The 12,034-nt window shown below is 62.2% G+C and overlaps 3 protein-coding genes across 7 annotated transcripts; 2 read left to right on the top strand and 1 right to left on the bottom strand.

The window, feature by feature from the left end:
- Positions 1–13: 13 nt before the first annotated feature.
- HYAL3 (hyaluronidase 3) lies at positions 14–2,645 on the top strand. Its single transcript, XM_017669651.3, has 4 exons — positions 14–263; positions 515–1,425; positions 1,791–1,880; positions 1,977–2,645. Exons 1-4 carry the CDS (start codon positions 236–238, stop codon positions 2,250–2,252), a joined length of 1,305 nt encoding a protein of 434 aa, XP_017525140.3. The 5' UTR covers positions 14–235; the 3' UTR covers positions 2,253–2,645.
- Positions 2,646–2,784: 139 nt separating this feature from the next.
- Positions 2,785–7,741, top strand: IFRD2 (interferon related developmental regulator 2). Of its 3 annotated transcripts, none has more exons than XM_036994154.2 (12): positions 2,897–3,089; positions 4,892–5,044; positions 5,127–5,211; positions 5,316–5,440; positions 5,522–5,679; positions 5,825–5,875; positions 5,961–6,139; positions 6,224–6,329; positions 6,594–6,731; positions 6,816–6,944; positions 7,022–7,117; positions 7,231–7,741. In XM_036994154.2, exons 1-12 carry the CDS (start codon positions 3,050–3,052, stop codon positions 7,309–7,311), a joined length of 1,341 nt encoding a protein of 446 aa, XP_036850049.2. In that variant the 5' UTR covers positions 2,897–3,049; the 3' UTR covers positions 7,312–7,741. The 3 variants fall into 3 exon arrangements, with proteins under 3 accessions (XP_036850052.2, XP_036850049.2, XP_036850050.2); XM_036994155.2 differs by having other exon boundaries at positions 2,900–3,089; positions 4,919–5,044; XM_036994157.2 differs by lacking the exon at positions 6,224–6,329 and having other exon boundaries at positions 2,785–3,089.
- A 151-nt stretch (positions 7,742–7,892) lies between these two features.
- LSMEM2 (leucine rich single-pass membrane protein 2) lies at positions 7,893–11,954 on the bottom strand. Of its 3 annotated transcripts, none has more exons than XM_017669652.3 (5): positions 11,464–11,954; positions 10,999–11,134; positions 8,775–8,954; positions 8,500–8,685; positions 7,893–8,335 (listed from the first exon to the last, which is right to left on the bottom strand). In XM_017669652.3, exons 1-5 carry the CDS (start codon positions 11,464–11,466, stop codon positions 8,202–8,204), a joined length of 639 nt encoding a protein of 212 aa, XP_017525141.3. In that variant the 5' UTR covers positions 11,467–11,954; the 3' UTR covers positions 7,893–8,201. The 3 variants fall into 3 exon arrangements, with proteins under 3 accessions (XP_017525141.3, XP_017525142.3, XP_017525143.3); XM_017669653.3 differs by having other exon boundaries at positions 8,775–8,885; XM_017669654.3 differs by having other exon boundaries at positions 8,775–8,882.
- Positions 11,955–12,034: the final 80 nt, after the last annotated feature.

The following is a 12,034-nucleotide window of genomic DNA, read 5'->3' as shown; positions in this document are numbered from 1 at the left end:
ACAAGGGAGCATGTGTCTCCTTTCACATTCACTCGCCTGTCACCATTCACTAAGGACCTACTTTGTGTCAGACCCTGGGCTGAGAACAGGCAATGAGGAAATAGGGTCTCCACCCACAGGGACAGGTAGGGGGGTGGGTAGGCGGGATCCATGCTGGGACAGGGAGTCAGATGCTGCCACTCCACCTGTAGACCCAGGAGACCTTCCAGGGAAGATGATGCCACAGCAGACTTGAATGCTGAGCAGAAATTCAGCCAGGCAAGGTGGGGCAGGAAACAAGATGGGCACTTCTGAGAGCTCTGGGTGGACAAGGTGTCAGAGAGCTCAGTGGTGCCCAGCACAGGAGGGGAGCTGCCCAGGCCAGTGTCGGGTGGCAGCTCAGAGTCTTAGGGGACCCCTTGGGGACCATGCTTTCCCTGCCCTCCAAACTTGGGAGAGCTTGCCCATCTTCCTGAGCTCTAGGGAAGGTGTACCCTTGGCCCCAGACTAAGATCCCACCCCATCTCTCCTGCAGGTGTCCATCCCTGGGACATGACCATGCAGCCCGGCCTAGCCCTGGTGCTAGGTGTGACCCTGTGCCTGGGGTATGGCCAGCCCCAGCTGTGGGCCCCGGAACGCCCCTTCTCTGTGCTGTGGAATGTACCCTCAGCACACTGTAAGACCCGCTTTGATGTGCACCTACCACTAGAGGCCCTGGGCATCACAGCCAACCATGGCCAGCGTTTCCACGGTCAGAATATCACCATCTTCTACAAGAACCAGCTCGGCCTCTATCCCTACTTTGGGCCCAGGGGCACAGCTCACAATGGGGGCATCCCCCAGGCTGTGCCCCTTGACCGCCACCTGGCACAGGCTGCCTGCCAGATCCACTGGAGCATGGGGCCTGGCTTCCCTGGCCTGGCAGTGCTGGACTGGGAGGAATGGTGTCCACTCTGGGCAGGGAACTGGGGCCGCCGCCGAGCCTACCAGGCAGCTTCATGGGCTTGGGCACAGCGGGTATTCCCCCTCCTGGGCCCCCAGGAGCAGCTCCACAAGGCCCGCACTGGCTTTGAACAGGCAGCCCGGGCACTGATGGAGGACACTCTGCGGTTGGGCCAGGCGCTGCGGCCCCTTGGACTCTGGGGCTTTTACCGCTTCCCAGCCTGTGGCAATGGCTGGCACAGTTCAGCTTCCAATTACACGGGTCACTGCCACAAAGCCACCCTCGTTCGCAACACGCACCTGCATTGGCTCTGGGCCGCCTCCAGTGCCCTCTTCCCCAGCATCTACCTCCCACCTGGACTGCCGCGGGTGCACCGCCAGACATTTGTTCGGTACCGCCTGCAGGAGGCCTTCCGCGTGGCCCTCGCTGGGCACCAGCATCCCCTGCCTGTCCTGGCCTACGTCCGCCTCACACACCGGCGCTCTGGGAGGTTCTTGTCCCAGGTGAGTGAAAGCTGAGGGCTGGGGGTCTGAGTAGACAGGCATGGCCCCATCTTACAGAGGTCTGAGGCCCCTGGCCCAGGAGAACGTGACAGGGAAGCCCTCTGTACCCCTGAGGAGGGAGTTCCCCAGCAAAGCATCTGACATGGTTGTGGCTTTGCCCTGGGAGGTCTTGAGGGAAGGCAAGGCCCAGCCTCCGGAGCCCTGGTCCAAGTGGTGAGCCTGAGAAGCCACTCCCAGGCTCAGTGCCGCTGGGGCCTCCGCTCGAGTTGGACCGCAGCCACGACCAGGAAAGTTCCTTGAAGGCAGAGGTAGGCCCAGGCGGGTGGAGCCTGCCCAGCCCCGGCCTAACAGCTCTTCTCCTCCAGGATGACCTTGTGCAGACTGTCGGTGTGAGTGCAGCGCTGGGGGCAGCCGGCGTGGTGCTCTGGGGGGACCTGAGCTTCTCCAGCTCTGAGGTGATCACTGAACAGAGCCCATGCTGGGGTCCCGGGGGTCGGGGGAAGCCGTGGCAGGCCATGGAGCAGGAGCATCAGTACATCCCTCCCTCTCAGGACAAGTGCTGGCAGCTCCACGACTATCTGCTGGGCACCCTGGGCCCCTATGTGACCAACGTGACCAGGGCGGCCATGGCCTGCAGTCAGCAGTGGTGCCATGGCCGCGGGCGCTGTGCCCGGCGAGACCCCGGACAGCTGGAAGCCTTTCTGCACCTGCAGCCAGACGGCAGCCCTGGGGCGTGGCAGTCCTTCAGCTGCCACTGCTACCGAGGCTGGGCTGGCCAGACCTGCGGGGAGCCCGGGCCTGATCCTGCGCCTGAAGAAGCAGCATAAAGCCAGGAGTCACCTGTGCCTGCCCCTCCTGTCCTTGCTGCCATTTCCCCCTCCTGGAGGGAGGAGTCTGTCCATCCTGTTCCATTTAGCTTACTGTCAGCCCTCCGGTACACACACCCGACTTCCCACGGGACCCCTGGAAGGGCCAGAGAAAACGCTTACTCTATTTTAGCACTGGAGGCCCCCTGACAGGGCCCGTCCCTCCTGACAAGGAGGGAGGGCCAGGGTTCCAGAGGGTCGGGGCTGCCAGCCCAGGGCTCTGTTCCAGGAGGCGACAGGACCGTCCAGGGGCAGGTGGGCCCCACCCAGGGAGATCTGGCCTATGGGCTGTAAGAGCTAACCTGCTGTCTACACTCGCTTTCATCATAAAGGCACCTTTCCTTCCTTGCCCGAGGTCCGGCTGCCCGGCCTACCGGCTCCACGCTCTTCCCGTCCCAAGTGTTGGGCCGCAAGTGCCCTAAGACGTTGCGGCCGTGGTGCGTGGGTCCCAGACGGCCCCGGGCTCGGCGCGGGGACAGACGTGCTGGGGGCGCGGCTCGTGCCGGCAGCGGCAGCTCGGTCCGCCGCGCGCGGCCCCCTGGGAGCCGTAGTTTCGGCCTCGCGGACGCAGGCCGGGGCCGCACGGCCCGGACTCGCCTTCCCGGCGGCCCGCGAGGCGGGGCGGAGCGCCCGGCGAAGATGGTGGCGCGCGCCGCGTGCAACCGCCGCCGTCCGCTGCAGGCTCGGTCCCGCGTTGCTGGCGTCCCTCTGCTCCGCCGCCGCCCGCCGGGCCCCTGAGCCCGCGCCCGGTGTCCGGCATGCCTCGCGCCCGCAAGGGCGGCCCGCGCCGTGGAGGGGGTAAGTGGGGTCCGGGCAGCCGGTGACCGGCGAGCGGGGCCCTACTCGGCCCCCGTCAGCGTCCCTGAGGGACCTGGGCGTGCGCCCCGTCGAGGCAGCCCCTCCGCCGCGGCAGCCCAGCGCTGCTTCGCGAGACGCAGCCGCGGCCCGCACGTGTCCCGGGAGGCAGCGGCCACGTGGGCGCCAGCTTGCGCGCGGTTCGCAGGTCGGGACCGGCGCTGCCTGCCCGGCCCTGCCAGAGCCTCTCCGCCCGGTGTCCCCGCCGCACCTCCTCCCCAGTCTCCTGCTGTGCGGGACAAACGCCCGCCCCCTCGCCAGCCCCGGATCCTTTGGTTCCTGGACTGGACCGGCAAGTTGGCGGGAGTCCCGGCCTGCCCGGGAGAACTGGGGAAGGGGCCAAGGGGAAGCTGCAGAATGAGGACCTTGGCGGGCCTGGCCCTGGAGGGTGGGTGGGTGCGCTGGCCCCTGCGGCCGTCCCGAGACTTATCAGTGTGGACCAGGAGTGTGGTGCTGCAGTAAACACACACGTTTACTCTGCAGGGATGGGGCCCCTGGCAGCTCAGACCCGGCCACCGCCCTCATGGTGCTGGTGCTGAGGTGGGGCCCTTTGGAAGTTAGCAGCTTTCCAGAAATACTGGTGCTGAGGGTCAAGTTTACCGAGTGGTGTCAGCCCCAGACTTGGGCACCAAGGAAGCCCTGAGGCAGGGGCTTCTGTCTGAGGCTGAGGTGAGGAAGAGAGCGCATGTGGAGGGACGGACTGTGCGGTGTCCTGACCTCTGGAGGGACCGTGGCCCAGGGGAGCATATGAAAAAAGGCCGGGCTGCTCTGGCAGGTAGGGTGGTGAGAGAAGAACAGCACACATGGAGGATGCAGTTCCTGAGATGGAAGGCCAGCTTGGTGACCAGAACCAGTCTGGGGCTCTGCTGTGGCAGCCGTCCTTGCCAGAGTCAGCCCCTGGCCCTGGCCAGGATCCACACATGGCAGTGTGTCAGCTCTGCTGACCCGGATGTTGCCCCGTGTTCCCCTATTTCCAGGGTGTCATGCAGTCAGGGGCCACTTCATTCCCTGCACTTCCCAGAGTCTAGAGGAGCCTGTGTCCACCCACCCAGGGCTGCAGGCCTGGGATGGACCAGGGGGTACTCAGAGGACAGAATGCTTGAAGCCTGGGGCACTTGCTCACACCCATTAGGAACGAGATGCCTCCCCAGGGCAGACGGGTGACCTGGCAGGCTTGCTGGCCCACAGAAGAGCTGTGCCTCGTCCCTTGTCAGTCAGTCACTGTCTTCACCTGTCTACCCAGAGGTGCTTTTGCCCCTGTTTTGCAGATGGAGAGACAGGCTTTGAAAGCTAGGCTCCTGACCTTGTCACACCCCTTTTAAGATGTGGAGCTGGTACTTGACTCCTGGGTCTGCCTGGATATATAACTGAAGTCCTTGGCCTTTGTCCTGGTCACTCTGGGGCTGGTGGCAGAGTTCCCCCAGGATCTGCCCCCACTTAAAGGTGTAGGTGGGGCCTGTACAGTGCCTTCTGGCTCGGCCTGACTCTTGGTCTCCTCGAAGCAGGCTGTGGTTTCAGGGTAGCTCTGCTCACCAAGCCTGCCAGGTGTGCCTAGACAGGGCCTGGTGCCCCATCCTCTCCAACAAGTAGACCTCATTCCCCTTCTCCTGCTTCCTGGCTCTGTGTTCTCTGCATCAGGCCCTGTGCCCCGACCTTAGCCTGTTTTCTGAGAGGGGCAGCATTCTGACCTGGGGGGTCATGAGGCTGGGGGAGGTGCCCCAGCTGTCACTCATCCATGGAGGCAGGCCAGGTGCCCTGTTCCACCTCCCCAGGTGCACGGAGCAGCACCCAGGCTCCTGCTGACTCAGGCTCCAGTGAGGATGAGGCCGGGAGCGAGTCCCGTAGCAGCACCAGTGAATGCCCCAGCCTTCTTAGCACCACGGCGGAGGGCAGCCTTGGTGAGAGTGTGGGAGCTTGGGGGAACTCCAGTGGGGGCTCCCTGGGAGGGCAGCAAGCAGGACTGACCAGCTGGTCTTGCAGTGGGGGACATCGTGGATGAGCAGGGCCAGCAGGAGGAGCTTGAGGGGAAGTTGAAAGAGTACGTGGACTGCCTTGCAGATAAGAGGTACCCTGACCACCAGCCAGCCCCTGCACCCTGTCCCTGCTAAGCCTGCACCAGGTGCCCCCTGAGTGGGGCCAGCCCAAAAGATCCCTTTCTTCATCCCCCAGTGCCAAGACCCGGCAAGGTGCTCTTGAGAGCCTGCGCCTGGCCCTGGTGGCCCGCCTGCTCCCCGACTTCTTGCTGGAGCGCCGCTTCACGCTGGCTGATGCCTTGGAAAAATGCCTCAGGAAAGGTGGGGCCGGGGGCCCCAGGGACCCGAGTGGACCGAGGGCCAGCCCTTGCCACGCAGGCTGACTAGACGGCATTCCTGCAGGGAAGGGCACGGAGCAGGCCCTGGCTGCTGCTCTGCTAGGCCTGCTCTGCGTGCAGCTGGGCCCTGGGCCCCAGGGCGAAGAGCTCTTCCACAGCATGCAGCCCCTCCTGGTGTCTGTGCTCAGTGACACCACAGCCAGCCCTGCGGCCCGGCTCCACGTGAGTGCCCTCTGCTCCATGACAACCGCCACTCACCTAACCCCTGAGCCTGCCTCCAGGCTCCCCTACTCTGAGGGCGAGCCCCACGGCTGGGGAACCAGGCTCATGCTCTGACCGTGGCCTGGCTTTGCCTTCTTCCCAACAGTGTGCTTCTGCTCTTGGCTTGGGCTGCTACGTGGCTGCTGCCGATGTTCAGGTAAGTGACCTGTGGGCATGGGTGGTAGAGCACCGAGGCGCTGGCTCTGCCCCTAAGCCACCCCTCCGCCTCTTCGTGTCCCTAGGACCTGGTCTCTTGCCTCACCTGCCTGGAAGGTGTTTTCAGCCAGGCCTATGGAATGGGTGGCTCCAGTGCTCCTGTGGTCCCTGCCAGCCTGCATGGCCTGCTCTGTGCTGCCCTGCAGGCCTGGGCGTTGCTACTCACCGCTTGCCCCAGCACCCACATCAGCCACATCCTGGACAGGTAGGGCGACTGTGCACTGGGTGGGGGAGGGGAGCGGTGACCCGGCCCCTTACCACAACAGAACTCAGCCTGCCCTTTCCCCAGGCAGCTGCCCCGGCTGCCCCAGCTCCTGGCCAGCGGAAGTGTGAACTTGCGGATCGCTGCCGGCGAGACCATTGCCCTGCTTTTTGAGCTTGCCCGGGACCTTGAGGTGCGAGGGAGGGTGCCTGCGCACACCACCTGCCTGTCCCAGGTTGGATACAGGGCAGCCTTAGGTCGTCCCGGAGGGGAGTGACCCTGGCATGGACTCAGATGCTAGGTGCCTTAACGGAGGCCCTGAGCAGGTGTGCAGCCCAGGCCACGGCCAGGCAGAGAGGAAAACGACGTCCTCGTGAAAGGAGGGATTTAAGCAACCCCAAGCTGAGAGCCGACAGCACGTGGCCTCCTGCTCACGCACACATGTTGCCCATTGCAGGAGGACTTCACCTATGAGGACGCAGAGGCCCTCTGCAGCACCTTGCGCTCCCTGGCCACGGACAGTAACAAGTACCGGGCCAAGGCCGACCGCCGGCGCCAGCGTGCCACGTTCCGTGCGGTGCTGCACTTTGTTGAGGTGTGTGTGGGGACATACACGTCTGAGCGTGGGTGCACCCCTGCACACAGCTGCCCAGCCAGTCATGGCCCCTCTGCTTCACAGGATGGCGAGTGCGAGGAAGACACAGTCCGCTTTGGGCTGGAGGTGCTCTATGTGGACAGCTGGGCTCGGCGCCGGGTCTATGCTGCCTTCAAAGACGTGCTGGGCTCGGGCATGCACCACCACCTCCAGGTGGGGAGGCAGACGGAGGGGACACCCAGCTTGGCTGCCCTGGACTGGCTGGAGCTCATAGCCCTCTTTGTTCCCAGAACAACGAGCTGCTCCGTGATGTCTTTGGCTTGGGCCCTGTGCTGGTGCTAGATGCCGCCACCCTGAAGGCCTGCAAGATCGCACGTTGTGAGAAGGTTTGCACTCCGGGGCGCCTTTGCCTTCCCTGCCTTCCCGAGGCCTGGAGGCCCAGAGGAGTCCTGGGCCTCCTCCCCAGCTCACCAGCACGTCGCTCTTTGCCCCACTCCAGCACCTGTACAATGCTGCTGCCTCCAAGGCCCGGACCAAGGCTCGTGGCCGTGTGCGGGACAAGCGGGCAGACATCCTGTGAGGCGGGGCTGCAGAAAGGAGATGCCCACACCTTGCCCATATTTTTAACAGAAGACAGTGCAACAACTGGCTCCTGCCAGGAATTGTCGCTTTATTTTTTTAATGACAAAGCTAAAAGCAGACACAGGGTGGGTAGCTGGAGGCCAGGCCCCTTGGGATCCTGGTCCCTTGCCCCCACACGCCACCCTGTGGCCTCTTCCTGGCCTGTCTCAGGCTGGGCCAGCTGTGTGCCTGTCCCAGGGCTGTGGGGCGGCAGTCGGAGGGTGTCCCTTCCTCTCTCCAGCTTTGCTCCCCTGGGGTGACCCATGACCTTGGGGGTATGGCATCTGGACAAAGGCCACCACAACAGGAGAGGAGGCGAGGCTACTTAGAATGGGAGTCTGTGCTGATTTGTAAAGATTATTGAAGATAATTAAATGGAATTCTCAGCCTTCTGTGGCCCCTGGGTGTTCCTGCTGGCCTCCACCCCCAACCCTGCCCTAGGCTGGGCCCAGCTGGGTCCCCCCAGCATGCGCTCACCTCTACCCTCCAAGATAGTCTTTACCCAGCCAGCCCTCCCCCCAGCTTGTCTTTTGAGATCTGAGGCTGGTAGAGTTTGGGTGTCTAGGGTGGGGGCAGCTATTTCTAGACTGCTACCTGGCGGAGGCCCCAGAGAGTGCTGACAGGCCACAGGAGGCTGGGTTCATTTCCTCTGACCTTAGGCCACCCAGAGCAAGGCCTTGGGCCCGGAAGGCATGGCTGGGCTCAGCCTGAAGAAGCCAGAAGAGGCAAGGAGCGGGGGTCAGGTCATACTGTTGTACAGAAACCTCCCCGAGGAAGTGGCGTGGAGCAGCATTGGGAGAGGAGAAGCCAGGGGCAGTTCCTTCCCTGCGTGCCTCCAGGCCACAGGGCTCAGCTGGGTGCTCGGGCCTCGCTGGAGTTGAGCCTCCGCAGCTGGCTGAGGCTGGCCAGCCGGAGTTTGAGCAGTGTCTCCTCCTGCGTGCGCAGCGTGTGCGCCAGCACGCGTAGGGATTCGCCCTGCAGCACTGGAGACAAGCAGGAGGGATGCCCCATCAGACCATGCGCCTCCCCACCAGTGCCCACCCTCCATCTCAGCCTCTGCAGCTGCTCCTTCCGACCGGGCAGAAGGGCCTCCCCCATGCCCACATCCTTGCCCTTGCTTCCCTCTAGCTTCCTGTGCTGTCCGTACCGCTCAGGTAGACAGCCAGGATGGCAAGCGCCAGGCAGGTGAGCACCAGCAGTGCGAGCAGCCCCAGGAAGCCCCCGCGGCTGTGCACCGGGCTGCAGCCGGCCTGGGCACACAGCGAGGGCGGCAGGATGCCCAGCAGCTCATTCCATGGCTGTGCCTCCTCAGCCAGGTAGGGGCACAGTGAACCTGCGGGCGAACGGGGCCTCAGGAGGGCAGCGGGCTGCCTGCCTTCCTCCCCTCCCCCGGGATGCCCGGCCCCTCCCAGCCCCGCTCACCTCCGTGAAGGTCGCTGATGGACTCCACCTGGTGCAGGTGCACCTCCGGCAGCTGGCTGGGGGCACAGGGTGCCCCGCTGCTCGGGCTCAGGGTCAGGGCCATGGTGTCTGCTGGGGCAGTGCGGGGCTGATGGAGCCAGTGGGCCGTCCCTCCCTTCCAGGGGCTCTTGGGCAGCAGGGCTCAGTGAAGACAGGGACAGGGCAAAGGGGTATTTGGCTCCCAATCTAAAACAACCTCAGAAATGACCCTTGATTTGAAGCCGGGATGACCCCATAGGCCATTTTCCCCCACCGTTGCACAGGTGCCCTGGCTTGCTCACACCTGTTCCCTTCCCTGACCTCAAGGACTCAGGCATTCCTCCGCCTGTTCTCAAGAGGAGTTTTATCAGCCTGGGGAGGACTAAACCCCAGTGCCTGACATGCATTCCTGCCTCTTCCGCTAGGGGTTTTCCCTGCAGACCCCATGCTGGGCGCCTTCCTTGACCCCAGCACAGGCAGCCCCATTCTGGCTGGGCTGCCTTGCCCTCCAGGCCCGTGCTCAGCATTCTTTAATGTACTCAGCAGATTCCCCTGTATTTCTGTGAACCCTGCAGTTTTCACTTGGCATCACACCCGGACCGCTTTGTTATCAGACTGTTTCACATGCCTCTGAGGTCTCCCCGCAGGCATCCCTTTGAGACTGCCTGGACATTTAGGTTATTTCCAGTTCCCTTTGGAAACCAGAAACTCCTAGGAAAAGACATGCACCATTGAGTGTGAAGGTTTTTCCCAATTTCCCAGCAGTTACTAAGGACAGATTCCCAGAAGCACAGTTCGTGGATCGGAGCACAGACTTTTTCTTAAAAGCTGTCATCAAACTGCCCTCCAGAATGGCTGTCCAGGGCCCCCAGAAGGGTCCAGCATGACTGCCACTAGGCATATCCATCGAAAAACATTTTTTATATGATGTGTGCACACAAACGTGCTTGGTTGGGAAATGAGAAAAGAACATTGATTGGGTCTCTGCTGGAGGGCCTGATCAGTATTGTATATGTGGCTTCTTAACTATCTGTTCACAGTCTACCCTTTAGTCAACTGGTGTCTTCTACTTGTGATTTTAATTACTATTTTTTTGGACCCGAAGTGTTTATTTTGTGATTTCTAAAAATTATTTTCTTCTGGTTGTTCTTTGACTTGATCTTTTCTCCTTCATGGCTCCTTGAGACCTGCCAGTGCCCAGCTGGAGGCTAGATAACAAAGGGGGAGCATCGGGACGCCTCCTGATAGGGGCAAGGGTATTTGGACTCTCTGGGTCCATCCCTTTCAGAGCAGTAACTCAGCCTTCATGATTTGCTTGAAATTGGCCCATGACACACTCAAAAGTGAGTAAAACAAGAACAGAGGCTGCCAGGTATTAGGCCTGGCTGGTGGGTTGGGATTCATTCTAATTCTCTTTGCACTTGGCTATGCTTTTCTCACATTTTCTAAATTGATCTTGGGTTCTATTTGTTAAAAGAACAGCACAGTAAATTACATTATTAAGACCCCAAAAAGAGGAAAATACCCAACACCCCATACCACCACTACCACCATCACCACCACACACCTGGGGCCAGGCCCCTCCCATCCCCTGTAAAATGTTGAAAATGTCATGGAGCTCACCAGCTGGACCTGCATCCTGGCCAGCAGTGTCCCTGAAGCTTCCTGGGTCCCTGCTCTGGCCTCTCTGAACCTCTGTGCTAATTGCATGCAGTGGGGGAATTAGGGGAGTGGCCAGCAGTTGTAACCAGCAGTCTGTGTCCAGGGCAAAACCCCAAACTAGCCAGTTGGGGCCACTTAAGACCGAGCTGGAGGAAGCCAGAAGCCTATCAAACTGGTCTCTGGGCCTTGGGCCCAAATGCTTCCTGGAACCACTGCCCACCCCCAATCCCAGCTTCCTCCCAGTAGGAAGAGCTGAACTGGCCAGGCAGCTAGCTACTAGCCCACACCCACTTGGCACACCCTCTAGTTGGCCCTCCCCAGCTGGGTGGCTCTCCCAAGTACCCCCCTGCCATCGCTAGCAGGGGAAGCAGGCAGGGCCCAGTGTGAGGGCAGATTCCAGCAGGGCAGGCCCTTCCCCCTGCAGAGGCCAGGTCCCTTGTGACAGACGGCCCACCAAGGAAAGGTCAGCGGGTCGAGGGCAGGTTTCTGTTGTCCACAGGGCCTCCAGGCTGGGGCCGCGCTCTCCCTCACAGACATCTCCTACCTTCTTGGGTCTCCTCAGGAATGGCAAGCAGTGGACAGTTTGGGGGAGAAATAAACGCCCAGGAGCAGGACAGGATGGAGGCAGCAGTGGCTCTGCTAAGACCGTGGGGAAGGCCTGGCCGCCTCCCAGCCTGGAACTAAAATAGGCCTGAGCTCAGCCCACCGGGCTATATTTAGAGGGGGAGGCTCTCTGCCATGGGAAGGGGCAGAGCAACCCACGTGGGCCAGCCTGGCCTGTCTACCTGGTGATAGAGCCCAGCCCAAGGGCCACCTCCACCCTGCACACGTCCAGGGGCTTTCCTGAGGAGCCCCACCCAGGTAGGCACAGCCCCGGTGTCATCGGCAGGAGCCACCTGAGGTTCACCTCCGGCAACGCACCATGTGGTAGCCACCTCCAGCCTCCCCACTGAGGACCCCTACCCACAACTGGGCCTGTCTTCTCCAAGCAAGCAAGACAAGCACCCACCATGGTGGAGCCTGATGGGGCTGGGGGTGATGGATAACCGGAGCTCAGTGCCAGGCGGGCTCCAAGAACCCCAAAGGGGCAGAGACGCCCCACGCACACAGGCGCCCACGCTGGCTTTTCTTGCTCAGCTTACAGCCGCGGGTGAAGGACTGCCCCTTCCCAGCCTCCGCTTTCCGTCTGGAAGAGGAATAGCCAGGGTTCCTCCAGGCACTACCAGCGACAGCAGGCTACAGCCGTGCCTCAAGCACCCAGCACAGTGCCCTCGGGTGCCCCCCTCGCACACCAGGACACACACAGAACCTACCTCCTAAACACCCCAAACCCATCATGCCACTGTGTCACACTGGCCGCCCTGATGGTCCCCAGACACCGCAGGTTGTTCCCCCCTCAGGGCCTCTGCCCCCAGACAGCCCCAGGCGGCTCCCCGCCATTCAGCTCGGACATCACCCCTCGGTGTGAGGCCTGCATACACTCCGCCCTACCACCCGGTTTTATCTTCTTAGCGCTCAGCCCAGAAGTCCTGTTCTTCGGCAGATACTGTGATGTCGGCGTCCCCAGAGGCCCTGCGGGA

Source organism: Manis javanica, chromosome 3 (assembly GCF_040802235.1).
Source record: "Manis javanica isolate MJ-LG chromosome 3, MJ_LKY, whole genome shotgun sequence".
NCBI classification, from domain to species: Eukaryota; Metazoa; Chordata; class Mammalia; order Pholidota; family Manidae; genus Manis; species Manis javanica.
The sequence above is the reverse complement of the archived record's forward strand: the minus strand, read 5'-3'. Positions and strand labels throughout refer to the sequence as shown.

Bases quoted from the DNA above. Each gene is read 5' to 3' on its own strand.
- IFRD2 (XM_036994154.2), top strand. From the start codon at position 3,050: ATGCCTCGCGCCCGCAAGGGCGGCCCGCGCCGTGGAGGGG. The intron at 5,876-5,960 runs GTAAGTGACCTG...TCGTGTCCCTAG, and splicing joins TGGCTGCTGCCGATGTTCAG to GACCTGGTCTCTTGCCTCAC. The intron at 6,945-7,021 runs GTGGGGAGGCAG...CTTTGTTCCCAG, and splicing joins GCATGCACCACCACCTCCAG to AACAACGAGCTGCTCCGTGA.
- LSMEM2 (XM_017669652.3), bottom strand. The intron at 8,955-10,998 runs GTAGGAGATGTC...GTCTTCACTGAG, and splicing joins TCCTGAGGAGACCCAAGAAG to CCCTGCTGCCCAAGAGCCCC. The intron at 8,686-8,774 runs GTGAGCGGGGCT...GTTCGCCCGCAG, and splicing joins CATCAGCGACCTTCACGGAG to GTTCACTGTGCCCCTACCTG.
- HYAL3 (XM_017669651.3), top strand. From the start codon at position 236: ATGCTGAGCAGAAATTCAGCCAGGCAAG. The intron at 264-514 runs GTGGGGCAGGAA...TCTCTCCTGCAG, and splicing joins CAGAAATTCAGCCAGGCAAG to GTGTCCATCCCTGGGACATG. The intron at 1,426-1,790 runs GTGAGTGAAAGC...CTTCTCCTCCAG, and splicing joins CTGGGAGGTTCTTGTCCCAG to GATGACCTTGTGCAGACTGT.